General features: G+C 37.3%; 1 protein-coding gene across 10 annotated transcripts in view; it reads left to right on the top strand.

Annotated features, from left to right (window-relative positions):
- FHOD3 (formin homology 2 domain containing 3) overlaps positions 1–21153 on the top strand; it is a 360868-nt gene that overhangs the window by 232294 nt on the left and 107421 nt on the right. For all 10 annotated transcript variants that reach the window (XM_048940651.1, XM_048940649.1, XM_048940648.1 and 7 more), the window contains exons 7-9: positions 8704–8815; positions 15111–15205; positions 20699–20842. In XM_048940651.1, coding sequence (XP_048796608.1) covers positions 8704–8815; positions 15111–15205; positions 20699–20842 — 351 coding nt within the window. The remainder of the gene's footprint in view (positions 1–8703; positions 8816–15110; positions 15206–20698; positions 20843–21153) is intronic.

The following is a 21153-nucleotide window of genomic DNA, read 5'->3' as shown; positions in this document are numbered from 1 at the left end:
ATTTGAGGTATGTGTTTGTAGAAGAAAAAACAGAAGAAAAATGCCTATTCCTTATCAAATGATAACACATTTCATGCTAGCATGAGTTTTAACAAGATCTGCTTCTCTTGTTACTGTAGTTTCTCTGAATGTAGTGTTTTGTACCTTATTTAAGGTAATATAATCACAGTCTACTGAATGGGCATGTCTAGGTTTACTGATGATGTTCATTTGCCTGGAGTTCCCAAACACATCAGCATTTGGGAAGGGTTAATAAAAACATAAATACGTTGAAGCTTCACAATTTCAAGCAAGAATGAAGCATTCTGTTGTAAATCTTTACAACTGAAGCATAATTCCTGTTTGGAAAACAGAGTGATTGCAAATTTCCCATGAAATATTTGTGTTTGCTATTTTGCAATAGAAAAAGCTAAAACTAAGGGAAACCAAACCCTTGTGGTTCAGAAATTTCTGAAAGGTTGAAAAAGAACCTGATGGTTCTATGGTGTGGGCCTTTGACACAAAAGTGTGATAACACCATCTTATCACATGACAGTAGAGTTTGATCCTGTACTGACTTATAATCACCAGGTTCTGTCCTCTTCTCCTTCCTAGCTGAGTAACTATATGTAACTTCAAGACACTTCTCTCACTTTGTATGTTTTTCTTGTAAAATTGTATGTGATCTCAGAAAAGCATTATTTCTGATTGTTTCATGGATGAGAAATTCACTTCCCCGTCTTACTAGAAAATCATCATTCCAAAAGGCAAGAGGGAGGAACACCCAAAAACCCTAAAGCATTTCCTATCTCATTCCACGTTCTGAAATGCTTAGCTTTTTTAAAATCGGCATGCATAAGATGATGTGGTGATTGCTGTATGAGAAATACAGTTACTCCATTCATTCAGTGCAAATGGCTTGATATAGGGACAACTTTCACCCCTCAAATATCCTTTTAAAGCTCCCATCAGAGTTTCATGTATTCATTTGAAGGCCATGTTGGCCTATAATAATGTTTTGTTTTGTTGTATGAATTGCTTGCTTCTGTGTAAAGATTTTTTTCATTTTTCTGCCTGCTGCTTCTGGACCATGATTGATGATATAAATAATCATTTCCAGGCATGAGCCATTTTTTAATATTTTTTTTTTCTGTTGACCAGTCACTAATCACTACTTGCTCATCTCAATATCTTGTTGGTAAGCCAGATGAATTTCTTTCTAATGGCCTTCTTTCTCTCCATGTCAGAAATCTCACCACAGATAAATGGCAGATGCATACCACATATGTAACAGTGCACAGACCTTATAATCATTATCCAGTACATTTAAAAAGTTCTGAGAAATTTCATTTTAAGAATAGTAAACGCATGCATTTCCCTGCCATCCCTACTGTTACATGGTCTACAGAGAGAAAAACTTAAATGAACATTCTGAATTAAAAGATTGTTTAATTGATATTTTTTGAGCATCTGTCATCCACACTAATAGGATTTTTCATCTTGCTGGAACTGAGAGTCTAACAGGAAGAGAAGTAATGTTATCCCCATTTATGTTCAGAAGTAATATTATCCCCATTTTAGTTGGAATAAGTAAGGAACAGTGTCTTGACCAGCTAGTCAAACAGCAAATCATCACTAGTTCATAGAATCCAATCTGAACTGATAATCAAATTTCTGCACTGTCTGCACCTTCTGTCCTGAGCCTGCAAAGCACTTGGAAGTGGTAAATCTGCCTTATTTAGGCAAGTTGAAAGTTGGAGAAAAAATTCCAGAATCTCAAAATGGCATCTAGTATCATATTAATATACAAGAACTGATGCTCAGCCAGTCCCCAAGCAGTGGCAGCCCACATGACCAACTCTCAATTGTTTCCAAATTTTGTTTGCATTACGTCTTGCTGTATGGAATATCCCTTTGGCCAGTTTAGGTCAGCTGGCCTAATTTTGTCTCTTCCCAATTCCTTGTTCCCCCATAGCCCTCATTTTGCAATTGTCCTTCTTCTTCATCATCTGTGCAGAGGATTTCAAGAAATTATGTTTGTCTGGAAGCAAGGGCAAAAGCATTCTGGATGCACTTTTGACTTCCAGGGAAATAAAGCAACCAAATTATCTGGTAGAGTACAGGAAACTGCCACAAACTACAGACAGCTGATTCCAGAGCATTAGCAAAACGAGATTGCCCTGTAGGTCATTGGAGGTAAGCCTTCTTCTACCCTACTTCTACGTTACTTCTTCAAATCTTCTATTGTAATATCAAGAATGGGAAATGTGCTAGAGAAATACCATTTTATGTTAAAATTTGCTTCTGAAGCTTTTCCTTTCACAACATCATAGTTGAACTATGCTTGGGAAGTAATTTCAATTTTGAAATTACTGAGAGATTACAGCAAAGCAGTTGTGCCACAACAGTACACTAAGAAACTACACTGTTGCCACTACAGCAGTAAGTGTTACGGTAGCTCACACAAAAGAAGTTCAGGCTGTATATTGCAGATGTTACTGTTGGCTGATTGAACATTTGGTAGAACATTTTGCTGCACCTGCCTTCAAAAGGAGCTCAAGATGTGTCACATCAAAATGTTTTGTACATGTACTTTTTCATTACTGGAGTGTTCTGCATATAGTAGAATAATCTGTGTTAATATGATCCCTTCTTCCAGGACCTCTTGGAGAACTCCCTCATGCACTTGCAGAAAACATATCTTGGGCTAAATTAAATTTCTCAGTCTTCTCTACCAAAGGTCAGAGAATGGAAAAATGTGTGGTATTTTCTAGTTGTACTGTAGTTGTCTACTTCTAGATTGACATTTTTGTCATGGAATATTCTGAGAGGTATCATCAGTAGGTATCATCATAATGACCTTGAGTTGAAACATGGGCTGAGGTTAGACCACCTTCTTACTGCGGCCATCTCTTTTCACTGCTTCTTTTTGTTAAAAAATACATGGGTGTGTTTGCACATAAGTGTTTGAAACTAGATCATTACATTTAAAAACAATAATAGTATTTTAAAATAGCATGAAGAGAATTTAAAAAAAAATAAAAGATAGGGAATGTAAATTGCATATTGCCTTAATCTTCCTTCCATATGCATATACTTGCTCCAGAGAGGTTCTAAATGAAGCTGTCCAAAGGTGTCAACCTAAAACTAGTTCTCTTTTGGCCTCCATTTGTTGAAAGGTCCAGAAAGGTCTTTCCTCCTCTACTGAATAGATCATAGTTTTGTCCTGCTGTGAAACATGAAACTGAGCAGAATTCCAGATGCCACTGGGACCCTCGCAGGCTGTTAAACAGCACTGTGAATCTTCACGTCTCACAAGCAAGAAGGATTTTCAACTTTCGGTGCACTTCTCACCAGCTGGTTTGGCACTTCTTGCACTGCATGTTATTTCGTTGTCACTTCTGCCTGTTTGACAGGGTGAGTGCATTGCCTACTAGGCAGAGTCCATGTTGTGATTAGACCTCAGGTCATTTGGCCATAGTAAATAATTAGTGAAAAATTGAATGCCTGTTTCTCCTTTAAATTTGAATGGTGTAAATCCAAAGCAACTGCATAATCATCAGTGAAATACTGAGTTTAATCAATCATGTTTTAAATTTCTTCCTTTTCAAAAATATACCTAAATTTCTTCGAATCTGATGTTAACGGTTGTCACCATTTTTTTAACCTGTGATTGATGGCTGGGACAAACCCTTCCATGAGACATTAATTTTGAAGTCTGCTGCATGGTGTGTTTGGCTGGGCCTGTAACACATATCCAGTTGTCTAAATGCAAAGAGATAAAAAGGAAAGGGACTGTCAAACTCCACTGTGTAACATAAAGCAAGACAGAGGAAAAATGTTTATAATTCTTCTTCTTTCCTTTACTGGCTATATTTTATCTTTAGCCAGAAGATGCTCACATCATTTCCTGTCTCTAAATTGGCTTGCAAATGATACAAAAATGTATATATGGCCTTCTTTTCTAACTTTCTTAATAAGAGTTTTGATACGTCAGTGCTATAAAATTCAGAAATCCTGATTTAATTCCAGAATGGTTGAAATATTACTTTACTACGCCAATGGATATCCATCTTGCTTCAGTGAGCTTTCTTCTTCAGACATTCAGAGTGGAAATTTGGAATTAATCATAACAACCAACATTCATAAAGTGGTCATACCAGGGTGTTGGTGTTTTGAGTTTTCTGGAGGAGGTTGTTTGTTTTGAGCTGCCAAAGCAGCTCATATTTCTGCCTCCTTTATTGCTCTTACATTTAGTCCTGATCAAACTAAGTGTGATTGCCCAGCAGATATTAATAGAAGAGGGGTTCTGCTGAAACAGATTCAGAAGTCTGTCATTGCAACTAAACAAGAGTCCAGTAGGTCCCGGAAATCATCTTAAAAACGTTCAGTAAATTTTTCTACAGCAACTCTAATGATCAGAGGTGAAATAGGAAACTTGTTTTTATTGCTTTCGTTACTGTACCATCTTGGGAACATTATGTAAAGTAAAATAATACCAGTGACTGGCAAAAAAACTCTCATGATTTCACAAATTAGAGCAGGAATGTCAGTGATTTGCTGTTATTTTTTTCCTGTTAAATAATCTCCCTGTGATGAGATTTGCAGTTCTTTTATTTACAATATAGTTGTTTACTACTGAAGTTATTGAAAAGATGTGTGCAGCAAACGTATTTCGTAATTCACTTGTGAAGAAAGATTTAAAGATCTCCCACTTTGAAAGTCACAGTAATTAATCACAAATGGAAACTTTCTGAATACCTCGGGTGTTTTTTAAAGTTGTGAAACAGACATTCTCATTATTCATTGAAACTGCTGAAACACATCCCATTGTGATAACCAGCTCTTAAAGTGTCAGCAGTGGCATACATGTGCTGCTACAGGCAGGTCAGGCCTACGGGTCATGAACGGATCCATTGCTTTGGATGTGATGTAACAAAATCAGTGATTCCACACAGATTTTGGCAACGAGTACCCCTGGTACAGGTCTTTAGAGACTTCTTGTTGCCATACTGGATGAGTAAGTTTTCATTTTAGTATGAGCATGTAAGGCTCTGGGCTCTTCTTTGCCTCTGGGGATGACTGTCAGATCTGGTCAACCAACTTTGATTGGCTGAAGAGTTCGTTTTCCAAGGAGCAATGCAGCTGCTCAATGATTGCTACTGTTACTAAGAAGAATTGTTTAACCAGTATTTAAAAGCCCCAGTTGTAAGGATGTGTGGAAAGGCTGTGTGTGGGGTCATGAGCAGCTAGTAAGTCTCAGCATTGGAGCTTAGATGTTGTACATTTTAGTTTAGGACTATAGTATTTTAGTTTTGTACACAGATTCATCCAAAAGTAATGCTTCCTATTTGTTTCCATGGAAACTGCAACAGCTACAAAGAGCACAATAACACTATTTGATAGAGCAGATTCTGAACTACAAAATACTGGTTTTTGTCATTGTCATCACTGTTAGGTATGCATTTTTGCCAATGATGAACATAAATCTTGCTTGCCATGCTCATAAAAATGTGAGCCACTGGAGGTGAGCCACTGTTTCACAGCTAATATTATAACATTGTTGCCTGAAGCACACCACCCACCACCTCACTGTGCTAACAGACACTGTTTAGTCTCTATAAACATTCAGCAAGCATTGATGAATGTCACTGTGTGCCATTTTTTTCACATGGAAGAAATCAGTGACGCACCTTTGTTCTGTCTACACTCCTATGTTAGAAGCCATTCTGTGAGACTGCCCCTCTGCTGCCATCCCTCCAATGGCAACAGCATTTAATGGAATATTGGTGGGAAGGTTCAATCTCTACTACTGTACTATGAATATCTACCTTTGAAGTTGTGGGCAACATAATAAAACAGTATTAATTACTTTTGGAGCAGACAGTGTACTTGCTGTAGTGTCCAAAGCACAATGGAGGTCTAAAAGTGTCCACAGTTTGCTCAAAAGCCATTGTCTACTGACCAAGAAACAGTGTATTTTAAATGCAGTTTTATTCAAAGCCAGTGGCCATGTGGACTTTTCACACTATATGCCTTCACCTACATCCAGCTCTGTTTCCCAGAGCCAACTGTTTTGTGAGGAGCTGGAAAAGCCCTGAAAATCTGCACTTTGAGTAAGCAAACTTCATGTTCTTCTACTAGCAAAACAGCAAGTGAAACAAAGCTTCGCTAATCACTCTTTTTTGCCAGGACTGCTTCTGGATGGCATTACTTTAGTTGTGCTGTCATCTGCAAGCTTAATAAGAGTGGGAAGCTGACACCCGAAGATTGCACTCCAGCAGCCACGAGGCCCCAGCTGTAGGCAGCATAGGCAGTACTGGGCTGCCCTGAGGCCTGGTGGGTCTGGCAGGGGCTGGTGCTTGTTACAGTCTCTGCAGTGGTGAGCAAGCAGGAGTTAGAGCAAAAACATTGCAGAAACTCCTTCTCTTACTTTCAGGAAGAGAAAGAGATCGGCAAAAAATTGATGCAAGACCACTGTGTCCCACTGGTTGCTCTGAAATAGACACATACGAAACCTTGTCATTGAGTATTGGCATGTAAACCATTTGGTCAAGGCATGAGGTTTTAAGTAGGATAGGATTTCCTTTAGTAGGATTTCCTTTCTAGGGGAAGGATCTCGTGCAGATTTGTATGCAGCTGCGTGTCTGGAAAGAATGCTATTGCAAAAATTGTTTACAGTAATCTAGTAGCTCCTAAGTTAGGAAGTATTTTTACAAAACAAGTGTCTGTTGAGTACTTGAACTTGAATGTTAGGGGACACGTGGTGGTAAAACAGAAAGACCATGGCATTAGCATGCCAGGGAAATGCATAAGTGTCCTGTATGGCTTTGGGGAAGTGATATGTTGGTGCATCAGAGGTGAGTTTACAACGTGCAATTACACTGTCTATCAGGGGATTTCAATTTCCTTTAATTTGGATAGTTTATGTATCACTGAAGAGTTCAGCAGAACTGTAAATCAGACTAAGCAAGAGTCTTAAAGGACCTGGGTCTTAAAGTTTGTCACCTGGCTGTCAGCTTGGAAGTATCTGCTGTGATGATTCATCAAGACTGAAACAACCTAAGTTTAACAACAGAAGATTTTGTATTGCTAGCAGTATCTGCAGTTCATTAAGCACAATTTTGCATGAGAAACTTGAGAAACTAAGGAAATACCTGGGTCGTTTGTTCACAGTAAATTCAGCATTTATAGCTGTAAGCAGCAAGCTACATTTTAGCTCATTAGCTGAAATTGAGCTGTACTACATCTCTCTGAGTGGCAAAATGAACACAGGAGCTTGAGCCTATGCCTGTTGCACTTGCAGACTGTTTTAGCATATACGCATTTGCTGTCTGTGAGTCTAAAAACAATTAACAGTGATTCCTTGCCTCTTAGGAGAGCTGTTTTGTGAGTAATTGAAAAAACCAACATGAACATGGGAATCATTTAATACTGGTGGAAGCTTTATATATACAACCCTGAAACAGTTGGCAATGCAGAATAATTGCTTTTCCTCCTCTTGTGGGTGAGGCATTTTAATGACAAGTTGTTTTTGTTTCAGACATCCTACCAACTTAACACAGTAAGACAAACATGGGAATTTTCTGAAAAGTGTCTTATCTTTACATGACTGCATGTGTATCTGTCGGTGGCAAAGGACAGTAATGACCACATTAATATAATAATATCATTAAAACTCATACAAGCTGTTAGATAGATTTGTTGCAAGGTAATATAGCACAGAAATGCTATAAACTTACTGTTACTTGTTCTTTTGCAGCGTGATTCAATCACAGTGGATTGGGAATTGTATTTCTGAGACCAACAATGTATCATTTTTAGTTTGTATTTAAATCCATGATGTAGATTGAGAATATAACAGATGTGACTGAGAATTGTTTCTCTGGGTAATATTGCTCTCAACTGGGCGTGCAGAACCCTGTCTATTAAGAAGTCCTCTTTTTCATGTTTTCTTTTATTGAGCACTCCCTTAAGTGTATATATATATTTTATTTTATTTTTTTTGCAGACCTGATCATGCCGTGCACATACCTGAAAATTTTTACTTAGCACTTAGAAAAGTATGCAATAGTCACACATCCTCTTTGGAAATGTGAGATCTGTAAAGAGGTCGATAGAGCTTGGCTGTTGGTTTCTAGTTGGAAATGTACAAATTAAGTTTGAAACTATGCTGTCAGAGTGCTCAGTTCAAGTAAATCACATATTCTGTGACAGGGAGGGATAGTCTGAGGCTGAAGACACTTTCTTCTGAGTAGTATAAGTAGAGTATATTGTTTTATATAATAATTAATCATTTAAATGCAGTATGAAAAAAAAAAAAGAATCCACGAGGAGAAAATCATCCTGTCATGCAGGAATAAATGTTGTGTTGAGAAACAGCAATATATTTATTTATAGTTGATTAGACTACATGTACATTAATCTTCGGACAGAGATGTGGGGGATAGCCATGAGTGCATGTGTGGGTGGGATATTTAATCTTTTATTATTAATGCAGCATTAAGTTTCTGTGGGATCCATTGACTACTGGGGCTTCCCTGGGAGACTGCTGCCAAGTGAATGAAATTTTCAGCCAAATGGCTACCTATTGTGTCTTTAGTTCTGGCACAGCTAAATCTCTTCTGCGTATGTCTTACTATCAGATCTGGATTGCTCAGTGTCATGTAGAACATCTGGAAATGCTGTGATTTGCTGAATGACAAGTCATGCTCTTTTTTTCAGTTCCGCCTGGTAGTAAAGACAGCATTGAAGCTGCTGCTGGTGTTTGTCGAGTACACTGAATCCAATGCACCGCTATTAATCCAGGCAGTATCTACAGTTGATGAAAAGAGAGGTGAGTAGCCGTATTTGGGGGGTGCAAATACCCAGCACCACTGAGATCATGTGGCATTTTGTCATTGCTGCAGCATTGCTGTTGTGATGTCTGTCTTATGTGCTATTCACTTGATTTCTGAATTAGAAGTGTATTTTGAATATTCATACAATTTAAGATTGTTTTGAGGACTGAATTATAATGGAAAAGTGAGGAGGGAAAAGCTGAAGAACCATGCTGCTTCCAATACACCGTAGTCATTGCCTCCCCTTCCCTGCACCCGCAGGCAGTGTAAGCCCCATTGCATATCCTGACCTCGGAGGCTCCTCTGGGCCAGACCATCTTTGCACTTCCTTCTGAGAAGAAGCAGTTTGGTTTAGAAGAGAAAATGATATCTAATCGGTGTAATCCCTTTGAAGACAAAGACGAGGTCAGTAATAGTACAGGCTTTATAGTAAAAGCAAAACCATCTGTTGTTACATTAAAATAAAGCCCTTGAGCAGATCTTATACTATGAAATCTGTTACTCTTCAGGCTCATGAGAAAGACTTGAATATGCATACTGTATTTCTTACAAATAAATGGAACAAAAATGTTTTTTTCTTATTCTTCCCACAAAGCTATTGCTAAGCTCTCAGGGCACTCTGTCTTGATGCAAAACATTCCTTTGCCTCAAGGAGAGTTTTTGAGGTTGGGAGCACCATTGTTGTGGTCTCAAACACATGGCGGTTTAAAGGAACATTCTCTCAGAGGTGCATGCTGCCTCCATGCTGAACTTGTTTGGGCAACTTGATACGGTAAAAGTGAAACAAAAAGTTGGGGGATGGGCAGAATAGGAGAAAGTAGCCAGATTTTGCTTTTGACTATATAGTATGTTGAAAAGAGAATAAAAACAATCCCCAAATTGTTTCCTATGGTAGAGGAGTAGGCAGGGGTAGTTCAGAATCAGTGTAACACTTTAAATGATGTACTCTTCAGGTTGGCTTTCAGTTTTGTATTAAACTAATAAGCCTTACAATTACATAAGCAGAAAGGTAATTACAGTATTCATGTAACTGTAACTTCTGTTATATATTTTTACAGCCATTTGTAGTATTTCCTCTGCTCTCTAAACTCCCTAGTATACTCAACGTGTTCATATTACCATCTGCTCGCATGCAAGTAAACCTCATTAAAGATGGAGAAAGTAATACCCTGAACAAGCTACCATGTGCTGTGTACTCCCTTCTGTATAGTAGGAAAAGTTTGATATTGACCCAAAACATGAATGAAGTCATGCATACAGTTCAATGGCTGATATTAGGAGTACGAGGAGGGGCTTTATGGGAAAGCTAGAAAAGGGACTTTTTTCTTCTTCGATATTTAGTTGGTTTTTTTTTAAGGTCATCGTGCAATAGCCCTCTACTTTAAACTGTGGAAGTTCTGTATTTCAAATTACATTTATAAATCAGTGTCTTATAACTGAAGAGTACCTGCCTTTAATGACTGATTTAATGGAGTAGAAATAAGACGGGAGAGAAGTGATGTGCCTTTTCTTGAAACATTATCATAAATCTTGCAGGTACATATAATTAAGTTTACCACTGCTTTGAAAAAAGTCCAGTATTTCATGTACATACAAGGTGATGAGATATGATATAATTCCTCAGCATCTGTACCACACATGATTAACATAAAGAACCCCATAATAACTCAGTCTTGTTTCAAAGTGATCCCATCTGTGGTTTCTACACAAGAATACATCCATATGCAACTTGAAATACAAAGATCCATGGAAGTGCCTGATGTACTCTCAGGTACAAACAGATTATTAGTAAGTAACAGCATGGTCCTCATCATACAGGACATAGCTTTTTGTTATACTTCCAACTACATTCTTCTCCTCAACTTCTTCTCATTTTGTAGCCATAATGGAATTTGATCTCTTTTAAGTTTAAGCACATCAGAACTGTACGGGTTCTGGAAAATGGAGCTGCTGTTGCACTGTGCTTGCTGTCTGGAGCTGTTTTATCGTAAGCTTTTATTAGTACAGAGATTGAAGTCCTGTGGCTGAACTGGATTCTGTAGTATTCTGTTTGCGAATTACATTTCTACTACCTGACTTCTTATTGAATTATTTGTAAATGGCCTGCATTATCAGTTCTTTTCTTTCCAGTTCATACACAAATAGCCAATACCTATCCCATAGCTATGACAGCAGGCTGTATGTTCATAGACAGCTGTAAAAGATGTTGAGGTCTTTCCAGCCTATGGCAACTAGACAGTATGTTGGTTGTCCTCCTGTATGGTTCCTGCCTGATGTGAAGTTTTCTGTGTGTTATATGTCATTTACATCCTATGTAGTAGTGATGTCAGAATTTTGTGAAAGGCATAAATGACGGCATTAAGCTAATCTTTTTTTTTTTTTGGGGGGGGGGGGGGTCAATTCAAATGAAAAAACATTTCAAGCTGAAACTTAAAAAAGACTGAGATTTAAAACAATGGACAGCTTTGTTCAATATACTTTGTTCATTTAATATATGCTTACTATTTGCAACCCCACTGTTATCCATGTGTTGATGGACCATCTCTGAATGTTCAGAATGCATCATGTTGATGGTAGCGTTATGGCTGAGACTGCAGTCTTCCTGACAGAGTAGCCACAATAATAGCATATGCCAGTGAGAAAATTGTAAAACATGGTCGAGCAATTTTCATTTTACCCAGTAGAAGGCAGGATAATACATACAAAACTCAAGCTTTACTGTTTTACTTTAGTGAGCCTGTTTCATCTCTTCTATCAATTATAGCACAAATCCTGTCTGGAAGTTGTAACCTTATGTGAGCATCACAATCTGCTCTCATAAGAAGAGCTTGGATGCTACACTATCATGCTTCTATATCAACATCAAATCATAGAATCACAGAATCATTAAGATTGGAATAGACCTCTAAAATTATCTAATGAAACTGTCTGCCTACTACCACTATCAAGTGGTAAAGTAAAAGGCTGTAAAATAAGTGCTTTTTGACAATTGGCATGCAAAAATTCTGTTTCTTTTTTAAAAAATAAACTCAATAACATATAAATATTACATGCATTTACTGTTTGTTCGTTTTTTTTTTTTATTAGAACTACATATATTTTTAAGTATGTCAGCAGTAAGGGGAAAACTAAGGAAAACATGGGCTTACTGCTGAGTGAGGTGGGTTTCCTGATAATGGAGGACACTGAGAAGGCAGAGTCAACAGAATGCCTTCGTTGTTTTGGTCTTTACTGCTCATACTACCCCTTGTGAATCACAGACCCTGGAGATAAGAAAGCATGAGTCTGGGGAAGGAAAGACTTCCCCTTTATCAGGGATCGGATCAGAGAACATCTAGGCCAATTCAGCACACAGAAATCCATGGGCCCCTACCCGATGCACCTGCAAGTGCTGAGGGAGCTGGCAAAAGTGATTGCCAAGCTACTGTCTATTACCCTTGAAAGGTTATGGAGAATGGGAGACATGCCTGACGACTGGAGAAGAGCTATGACACTCCAGTCTTCAAAAAAGGGCAAGGAGGAGGAGCTGGTAAACTACAGGCCAGTCGGTCTCACCTCTGTCCCTGGAAAGGTGATGGAACAGTTTATGCTGGATGTCATCTCCGAGCAAGTGGAAGAGAGGAAGAAGGTTATCAGGAGTAGTCAACATTAGTTCACCAAGGGTTTTCTATAATTTGTTATATTCTGTTCATTATACGAATAACGTCAAGTTGTAGCTTTTAGCCCTGTGCTTCTTTCCTCAAAAGGTTCTCTCAATCTATAATCATTAATTTATTTTACAAATCTCCTTCTAAATTAACACATCATGTTTTTCGCTTGTCTTGTATGAGCCTCATTGTTTTAGTATAGCAACATGTGACCTTAGAAAAATCATCAATTTTTTTATTGCATGATTTTCCAAGGCGTTTTTTACATGGCCTGTCTGTGAAGATGAACAGATTTTTTTTCAGTGAACTGTCATCACAAAAAAATACACTGTGCTGGAAGTTAATTTTTTTCATGCGTACTCCAGGCTACAGTCTAATGTTGAAGTAGTGATTCTCCAGGAACTACATATGTGGAAATCCAAACTTCAGGCCGTGAGTGGATGAAAGTAGATGCTTGCTGTAGATCTGCCCGTATCTCATGTTATCAGGATCATAGGTTGGAAACTATGGACTCTCATTAGTGAAGAAGCAAGGAATAATTAACCCAAGTGTAGTGATGCAGTAAGTTTGTAGTTAAGCTTTCAGACCAGAACTGCCTCATCCCCATATTGATGGACAGCCTTATATTTAATCTGGTACCAATTGGAGTAGTTCTGTCAGTTGTTGTACAGCCTGTTGTTGATATCAGCTGGCAAATAAATTGAATTTCAGTTCAAAAGGATTTCAAATTTAAGGCTAGAAGTTAAGGTTAGTAACACTGTTATGATTAAAGAATTCAAAGGATGGATGAACTGATACTGGACTTCCTTACTAGTAATTTTTTTTATATCGTGGTCAGAAACAGAAAAGCAGCATGGGTAGAAAAAAACATTGTCATCCTTGCGTGGAAGCAGCAAGGCAAGTAAGTTCTCTGTTACGATAATGGAGAAGTATACAGCCACACAGGTAAAAAGCTCAAATGTCAGGATGCTGTCTTTAGAAAACAAATAGGATTGGTTTTACTATGAATAAAATTTGTCTGCCAAACAACTGTTTGTCTGCTTTCCCTGGAAGAACTCTCACTGAATAATTCAGTGTGGATTAAGTAATTAATTTTTCATATTGTTGGCAACTGATTTTTGTCCAAATAACATTGTTAAAGATCAGACTTGGATAGTGTTGCCACTTTGTTTCTCTTTCTTATTTTCTTCCATTTTTATTTTTCACTAGAAACCACAGGAAGACATTTTTGTAGTAAGGATATCATTCCTGCTGATCATATATCATTTGTGAGCCGAGTGAATTTGTTCCACATGTCTTTTGAATGTGTGCAGCACAAAATGTCTGGTAACATAGAGAATCTGGTAAAGAGATGTCTAGTATTATTCTCATTACAGAAGTATATGGGAATTAGTACAGTAATGCACATAAATACTTTCTGAGAGATGAGAGTGAATTCCCCCTCTGATTTTGCTTCAGATAAAGAAGCTCTGTTTTGTTATTCAGTAATGAAGATCAGAGACTGTCTGAAAAGAGTGGGAAAAAGAAAAGAGGCGAAATATTATCTTTGTGTTCATTAACGGACAGTTTTTTACACAGCACTCTGCCATTGCTTTGGAAGTGGAGATGTTTGGTTAGTAGAGATTTGATGTCTGTGCAGAAGGACATATCAGTGTGTATGCACAACATCAGCATAAATAAGTGTTGGCTAGGATTACTGTGAGAGCAGCGCAGTGATTTAACCTCTACTTCACTGATCAATCAGGTTTTGGGATGAAACAATTCCTTTTCACTGTCTGCTTGTGCTCAAGCTATTGTCATTATAATTTTAGGGGGATGTGATCTGTTAGAATACTCTGCATTTCTCTCTGTACTCAAAGACTGTTGCAGTTCTGCTTGTGTAGCTAATAGAGCATCACTGAGTTAGAGCTAATTTTCTGAATTCTCCTCCTAACTTTTAACTTCCTTCCAAACGAAATAACTTGTTTGTGATCTTTCATTATTTACTAGATAAAATGACTATGCTTTTTTCTTTAGTAAATTTTGCTATCTGCCTTTTAGCCAAATAAAATAGAATTGTTTACAAGGTACTTTCCACACAGGACTTTAATCTGCTTGGCATTTACTGCCTGACTTATTTGGTACAGTAACTTAGTAAAGCCACTTGAGTTTTTGTCTTTCTCTGCCACACTGTTTTATTAACAGGACTTATCTTAATGCAGTATAACGCAGTAATACCACTAGGAATGTAAGCAACGAACTTACTGAAAGAGTAGCATATAAATTTTTGTGTAAGACTTATCTAAGCCTATGGGAACTTATGATAGGTGTAGTGGAATTCCTTCCACACAATTTTTAGAAGTTCACTTCAATTGAGTGAGCTAACAAAACTTCTTTCATCATCAAGAAAGATATATTGGTACCTCTGGGAAAAGTCCACATAAGATTTTAGAGGAGTCTGCCTTAAGATGCACCACAGCTGTCATTGATTGTATTCTGTTCTCCATGAATTAGAGAAGACAGTAGAAAAAGCAGGAGATAACGTCATCCAGTTGATCTTCCATTTTGACACATCTTTCCAACCTGTGCTGCCTCTTGGCTAAATGTTGCTGCCACAGCTTTCTATTTTGATCACCCTTACCAATGTTTTCTGCTTTACATGTAGGAGCCAAGCCTTGGGCGAACATCATGGAGATTCTGGAGGAGAAAGATGGGGTTGATACTGAACTACTGGTTTATGCAATGACTTTGGTTAACAAGGTTTGTTTCCTTCCTAACTGTAACTCTTAGTAATAATATTAGTATTTTCTGTTGCATATTGCTGGTCTATGAGAATATACATTGAAGACCTGTCCCAGAGAAGTTGTAGGATCAGCTATAATCAATACAGTCATATTACTTGTGTTGCAGACCTATTGAGGCTGCAACTAGGAGTGGAATTTCTGTTTTCCTAGTTGCTGTGCATAAACAAGATTCTTATGAATCATTATGACTTGATTCTTCTCCCAGAGCTGGCACTACAGTGCAAAACAGAATCCAACAAACTAGCTCAACAAATTACCTGGGAAATAATGAAAGCAAGAACTTTATGAAAAGATCACGTGTTCACAAAGGCTTGCGTTGTGCACAATTTTCCAGTTCCAGGTCATTTAAATTATTTCTTTTCTGTGAACCAAATACGGTAAATGAAACAAGTGTAAGAGAGCTTGTAAGAGTGTTTCCACTTTAAAAAAGGAAGTATAAACATGCTTTGTTTTTTTTTTTTTCTTCTTTCTTTATGTTTTCTGGTGCCCCTTATAGTAGCTTCACAGTAAAATCAAACTTCTGAACTGTGAGGAGGTAGGAATGTCCATAAAAGCTAGAGAATTATTACTGTCAGTGCCTTAAAAAATTAGTGTCTAGTCCTAAAATTCTAAACAAACCTAAACTAAAATCACAAATAGATCTTTCAAAGAACACAAGAAGTCCACATAGTACTAGAGAATTAAGGTAATTTTGTTTCTGTAATTATACTTAATAAGCTGGAGAGCTACAGAATATTATTATTTTTTTGTTATATTTTTCTAAAGATCCAGAGTTTGCTAGTGGCAGTCATAGAACAAGATGCCAACTTTCTGTGTTCATGGCTGCATGGTTGGAGACATGGGTCATTTTATGGTTTGGAGTTTTTTTAATTAAAACGGTTTCTTAATGTTTGGTGTTGTCCATTCAAGGTACCTGAGAAGGCCTGACCTGATGACATCTCTGTTGTGGCTGTCTTTTTACTTACAGCTACTCTTGCAGCTGCTTACACAGCAGTAAAGATCCTCTTAGACTTTAAAAGAGCATCTCGCTGAATTGATTTTTCTGAAAGGTCTCACCTGCTTGTTATGCTTACGTCTTTAGCTGCTGTTAAAGCTGAGGCAACTCATTTTAATGTTTCTGTTCTATGCCTCATTATGTTGTATACTGATTCCTCTTACTGAGATAATTTCCTCTCTTTCTCTCTTTGTTTTTTTTTTGTTTGTGTTACTACCTAGCATCTAACTTCAACAATTATTTTCTACACATGGTATAGTTGATTCTTTTGTCTGAATTTTACATTTAAAGCTATTTTTAGGAGGAGGTAGTTCTTTAAAAGCAAACAAAAAGAAAAAGCATCTCACAGTCAAAGGATTTATGAAGATCAAGGAACAGAGGAATCCCACAGTGCTACACTTATAATTATGATCTGGCCTATGGACAGCTTATGATGTTTTTAATGGGATTTTTTTCCATGATTATAGAGAAAACAGCAAGCAAGATGACACAGTTGTAATTTTTTTCCCTTCAGAGAATACAAAGAAGGTTCAGATGCTTTCAGCTTTTCTAGGAGAGGAACTGAAAAAGTTTTTGGTGCATGCAGAAACCTCTTGGGGAGTCTGTCTTAAGGAAGCATACTTCTGCATCTTTTTCTTTTTCCATGTATATACATTTACAGACTGCTTTCCTTCCTGCTCAGAAACTGACAGAAGAACTGCTTCAGTCCTTTTATCTTTCCTCTCAGTTTGTTGATGCATAATCAATTTACATATGCTCACATTTCAATGAATTTCTCCTAATTATGGAAGATTTAGACATTAATAAATTTCTAAAATGAAATTGATCCCAGTACATACACTTCAGGTTCTGTATAGTTCCTGTATAACTTTTGTCATCTTCCATATGTCTTTAGATCTTTGTCTAGTCCGTGCTTTCATTTTTATTGGTTGTTTTCGAAGAGACAACTTATTAGACCTTTTACTGAGCTCAGATAGAATCCCTTTAGATTTATTTCTAGATACGCATGCACATACATACATACATTTATAAAACCCCTACTCACTAAATGTAGAAAGAGAATTATGTTGAATTCAATTGACTTTTCTATTTACTTCCATATTTTGTGTTCTTTTCAAAATCTGCTACAAAACCTTTTTGTTACTGTGATTACACCAGTAATTATTGAGTCGTTAAATTACTGTTAATATTTCTTCTAACTTTATTTAATATTAAGTTTGTTCTCTCATAATAGACAATACCTTTTTTTAAAATGGTAAATAAAATTCCATATTACTCACTATGTAAAAATTAATATGTTCTAGTATAATCAGGTTAAGCACTGAAATTTTTTTTAACAAATGCATTGCAAGACTGGAATTTAAATATCAGCTTTCAGTCCAGTGTAACCACTGGGAGCTTAGTGTGTGCCACCCACCAGTGGTCCAGCAGCTGCAGCTAAAGAAGTACTGTCACGGGCCAGCGTGGTGTGAACACAGCAGCTAGCACATTTTTTCAGTGATCTGCCTTAAGGACATCATAGCTGCCACACTGGAACATTGATATTCTTACATCCTGTGTCCAACATTGGCCACAGCGTATGTTTTAGAAGTTGTGGTTCTTTGGAAAACAAATGCAAGATAGATGCTTCTTATCCCAAAGCAAATGAAAACTTGGCTAATGCCCTTAAATGTTTATTTATTATGTAGATTTACTATGCTTTTCACCATAGCATGTAAGATTTAGATAATATCTCTCTATATAGTATGTGGGTGCTCTACTGAAACCCAGTGTGTTGGATGTTTAGTAACCAGAGCAGTACTTTTATGTTACTTGGACTTCCATGCAAAGCTTGCACCAAGCACATTTATCTGGACTTTCTGATGTCTGTATTCTGTCTGCACCACTGCTTTATACTGTGACTGTTTCATAAACGACAAAACATACTAATTAACTTTGCTGCCTAGTATCAACCAGGGGGTACTTATTTTAAAAATCATGAAGAGAGCCTTTCAGTCTGAAGCTAGGAATAGGTTATCATTAATCTCTGTGTTTGTTAAGAAGCATAACTGAGATCATGCAAATGTAAGATTATTTTACTACTACCAGTTTTGTATGTCGTCTGATAGGATTTATCATCTTGGAAGATATTTGTCTTGTAATCCTTTTTTACTACCTACACAACTTAATCAGTTTCTTCCCTTTCTTTCTATTAGGATTGTTACAGTTAGTGGTGGGCAAAATGTGTTGTTTTCACTTCAGTATAAATGTGGTTAAGAAGAAATATCAAACTCAAAACTCTCAGGGGTAGGGTTTTGGTTTTTATTTACTTAATCATTACAAAAAGCAGATGCTTGAAAGAGAAGAACTCAAAGTTGTGCAAGTATTCCCATAAGGACTTGAGAGCAACTTGCACAAGACCACTGCAAACAAATTAAATCTTAATTCAAAGATTTTTCCTTGAACTGGAAATGGGTAGAGGCATAGGAATGATTCCTGATATTCATATTTGTTCTTCTTTGGTAGACCAGGATTCTAGAGAGATTTCAAATCTCTGTTTTCCTCTAAGCTAGCAGTAACAACAAAATTCTGCAAGCACACTAAAGAATATGTTTTAAATACACTTCTCCAAGGGGCTAGATTTGAATTCTCTTGTAGGATTTTAGTTTTTTTGAGGTTCTGTCTTCAGGGCAGAAGGAAATATCTGGGATACAACTACTGAAAAACTTAACATGGTGCTTGGGAAACAGCAAAAAGAAAGATCTGCCCAATTTAAGACCTCTGCTCTTCTGATTGTACTGCTGCTTGTCTTCTTTATATAGCCACCAAGAAAATAATAACCCACTCTTTTAAGATCATAAGCCAGTATTAAGCAGTCATGTATTCAAGCTCCTCAGTGTTCTAATGAGTATTTAAGCAGTAGGTCTGTCTGCTCTTTTAGATGTAGGATATCACATCATACTATGCTTGAAGTGTGGTCAGCATAGCAGTTTGACAATCAATAAAAACAGTACTGTCACAGCACAGTTCATGCCATTCCGTTCAGGAGAAAATGAAATTCTTTCAGGAGAGTACTTTTTTTCTTTCCCCTGGTCTCTTCCTTTCTCCTTTTTTTTCCTCTCCTCTGCATAAGTTATCTAGCTAATAATATGGTTATGAGAGCAGAAGCTATCGCAGCATGGGTATCTCTTTATAGCACTAATCCAGAATAGCTGTGTTGGTTCCAGTGTGTCTCTCCCTTATTTTGCAGAAATGGCTCTGAATAGACTGATTCTTGCATTATAGCAGGTGCCATTCTGCGCATAGGCCACACAATATTCAGCAGTTCCTGCTCATGTCAAGCGAGACTCATTCTTCAGTGTCACACATAAAGAGCAGATACAAATGGGCACAGGCTGAGCAGAAAACAATAGTAAACCAAAATAGCTAGGTTTTGTATTGACTTTGTTGTCTGCAGGACTGTGATGGATGAAGTTCACTTGTGTTCTGAACACCATTGTCTGACACCCATGTTCTCTTCCCATGCATCACTCCAGAGTACAGTGTTGAGTGGCTTGATTCAATCCCTGCACTTCAGTGGCATACATAAAATACATAGTATGCTACAGAAAACCACCTTCCATTTCTTCTTAGTTTTCTGAATTCACCAAATGAGAAACAACTGTGGTAGAAGTGCTTTCTCTCTTGAACATAGGGCAGGTGCCATATATAAAGATCTGAGTTCAAAAAGTTTGTTTTCAATCACTATTATTATTGGCTTTCTTTGTTTTCTAGTGCGCTAATGCTCCAGTGTCACTGGTTTCAATTTACTCCATAATCAGGAATTTGTAAGACTTTAAACATATTGGAGTTAAGAAGTCAGCATGCTTTTAGTTAATACTTCTAAAGTTGAAAGGGAAGAAAGAAGTCAATACCTCTGTAATATAAAACAATTTGTGGATTTAGGGGAATGACCTCTGCTGCAGGTGTTGAGGACAGCTCAGCGCATGGTGCAGGATGTTTCCTGCTGTCCTGACATCACACAGCTGTGCATTCAAGTTTTTCTTCCTAAGGCCAAAGTTACAGGAATCAGTAGGAAATCAGCTTCACTGGTTTTAGCTAAACCAATTTTTTTTCTCTCTTTGCTTTTATCCCTGTGTTTGATGCTTGAACATTCTCGGTTCTTCAAATTTGTGCTCGAATGAAGCCAGGAAGAATCCAACTGTGTATTTTAAAGACCTACATTTTCCATATTTTTTGTATGAAATAACAACATTGATTTGTTTTTCCAGTTATTCATTTTTCTACACGGTGCACAGAGTTGTTTGTTAAAAGCTGTGCCACTTGTTTTACATTTTTTAGCAGTGTCTCTAATCCCACATCATGGTTTGGTTTTATTGAAATCATACATAGCACTACTTGCCAACCGCTTTTAAAAACCTTTGTTTAATTCTTTTCAAAACAAGCAGATCTAAATGTTTTCCCTTTGATTCTTAGACGCTGTCGGGGTTGCCAGATCAAGACTCTTTCTACGATGTGGTGGACTGTCTCGAAGAGCTGGGCATTGAAGCGATTTCGCAGAGACACTTGAACAAGAAAGGAACAGACTTGGACTTAGTTGAACAATTTAACATTTATGAGGTAACATAACATGCCCTGTTTTATACATCTTACAGCGTGTGCAAACTTCAAAGCTGAAAGGAGGGGGAAGTGTAACCTAGGTGAAATTTGGTTATCTATTTTAGAAGAAAAACATCTGGTTGCTGGAAGTATTATACACATTGTATATGTGACCTGATAAAAGTACATGGCTGCTCAGCTCATGCAATTGCATTTCGTACTAGTGCTGGGGCGTGCTCCAAGGCAAACCAGCACATTTACTAGCCTCTTTAGAGGCAGTTCTGCCTGCAATTAAAAGTAGAAATTCTTGAAATATGCAGAAGTATTCAACT

Source organism: Lagopus muta, chromosome 3, assembly GCF_023343835.1.
Source record: "Lagopus muta isolate bLagMut1 chromosome 3, bLagMut1 primary, whole genome shotgun sequence".
NCBI lineage: Eukaryota > Metazoa > Chordata > Aves > Galliformes > Phasianidae > Lagopus > Lagopus muta.
This window is presented reverse-complemented; position numbering and strand designations above follow the sequence as displayed.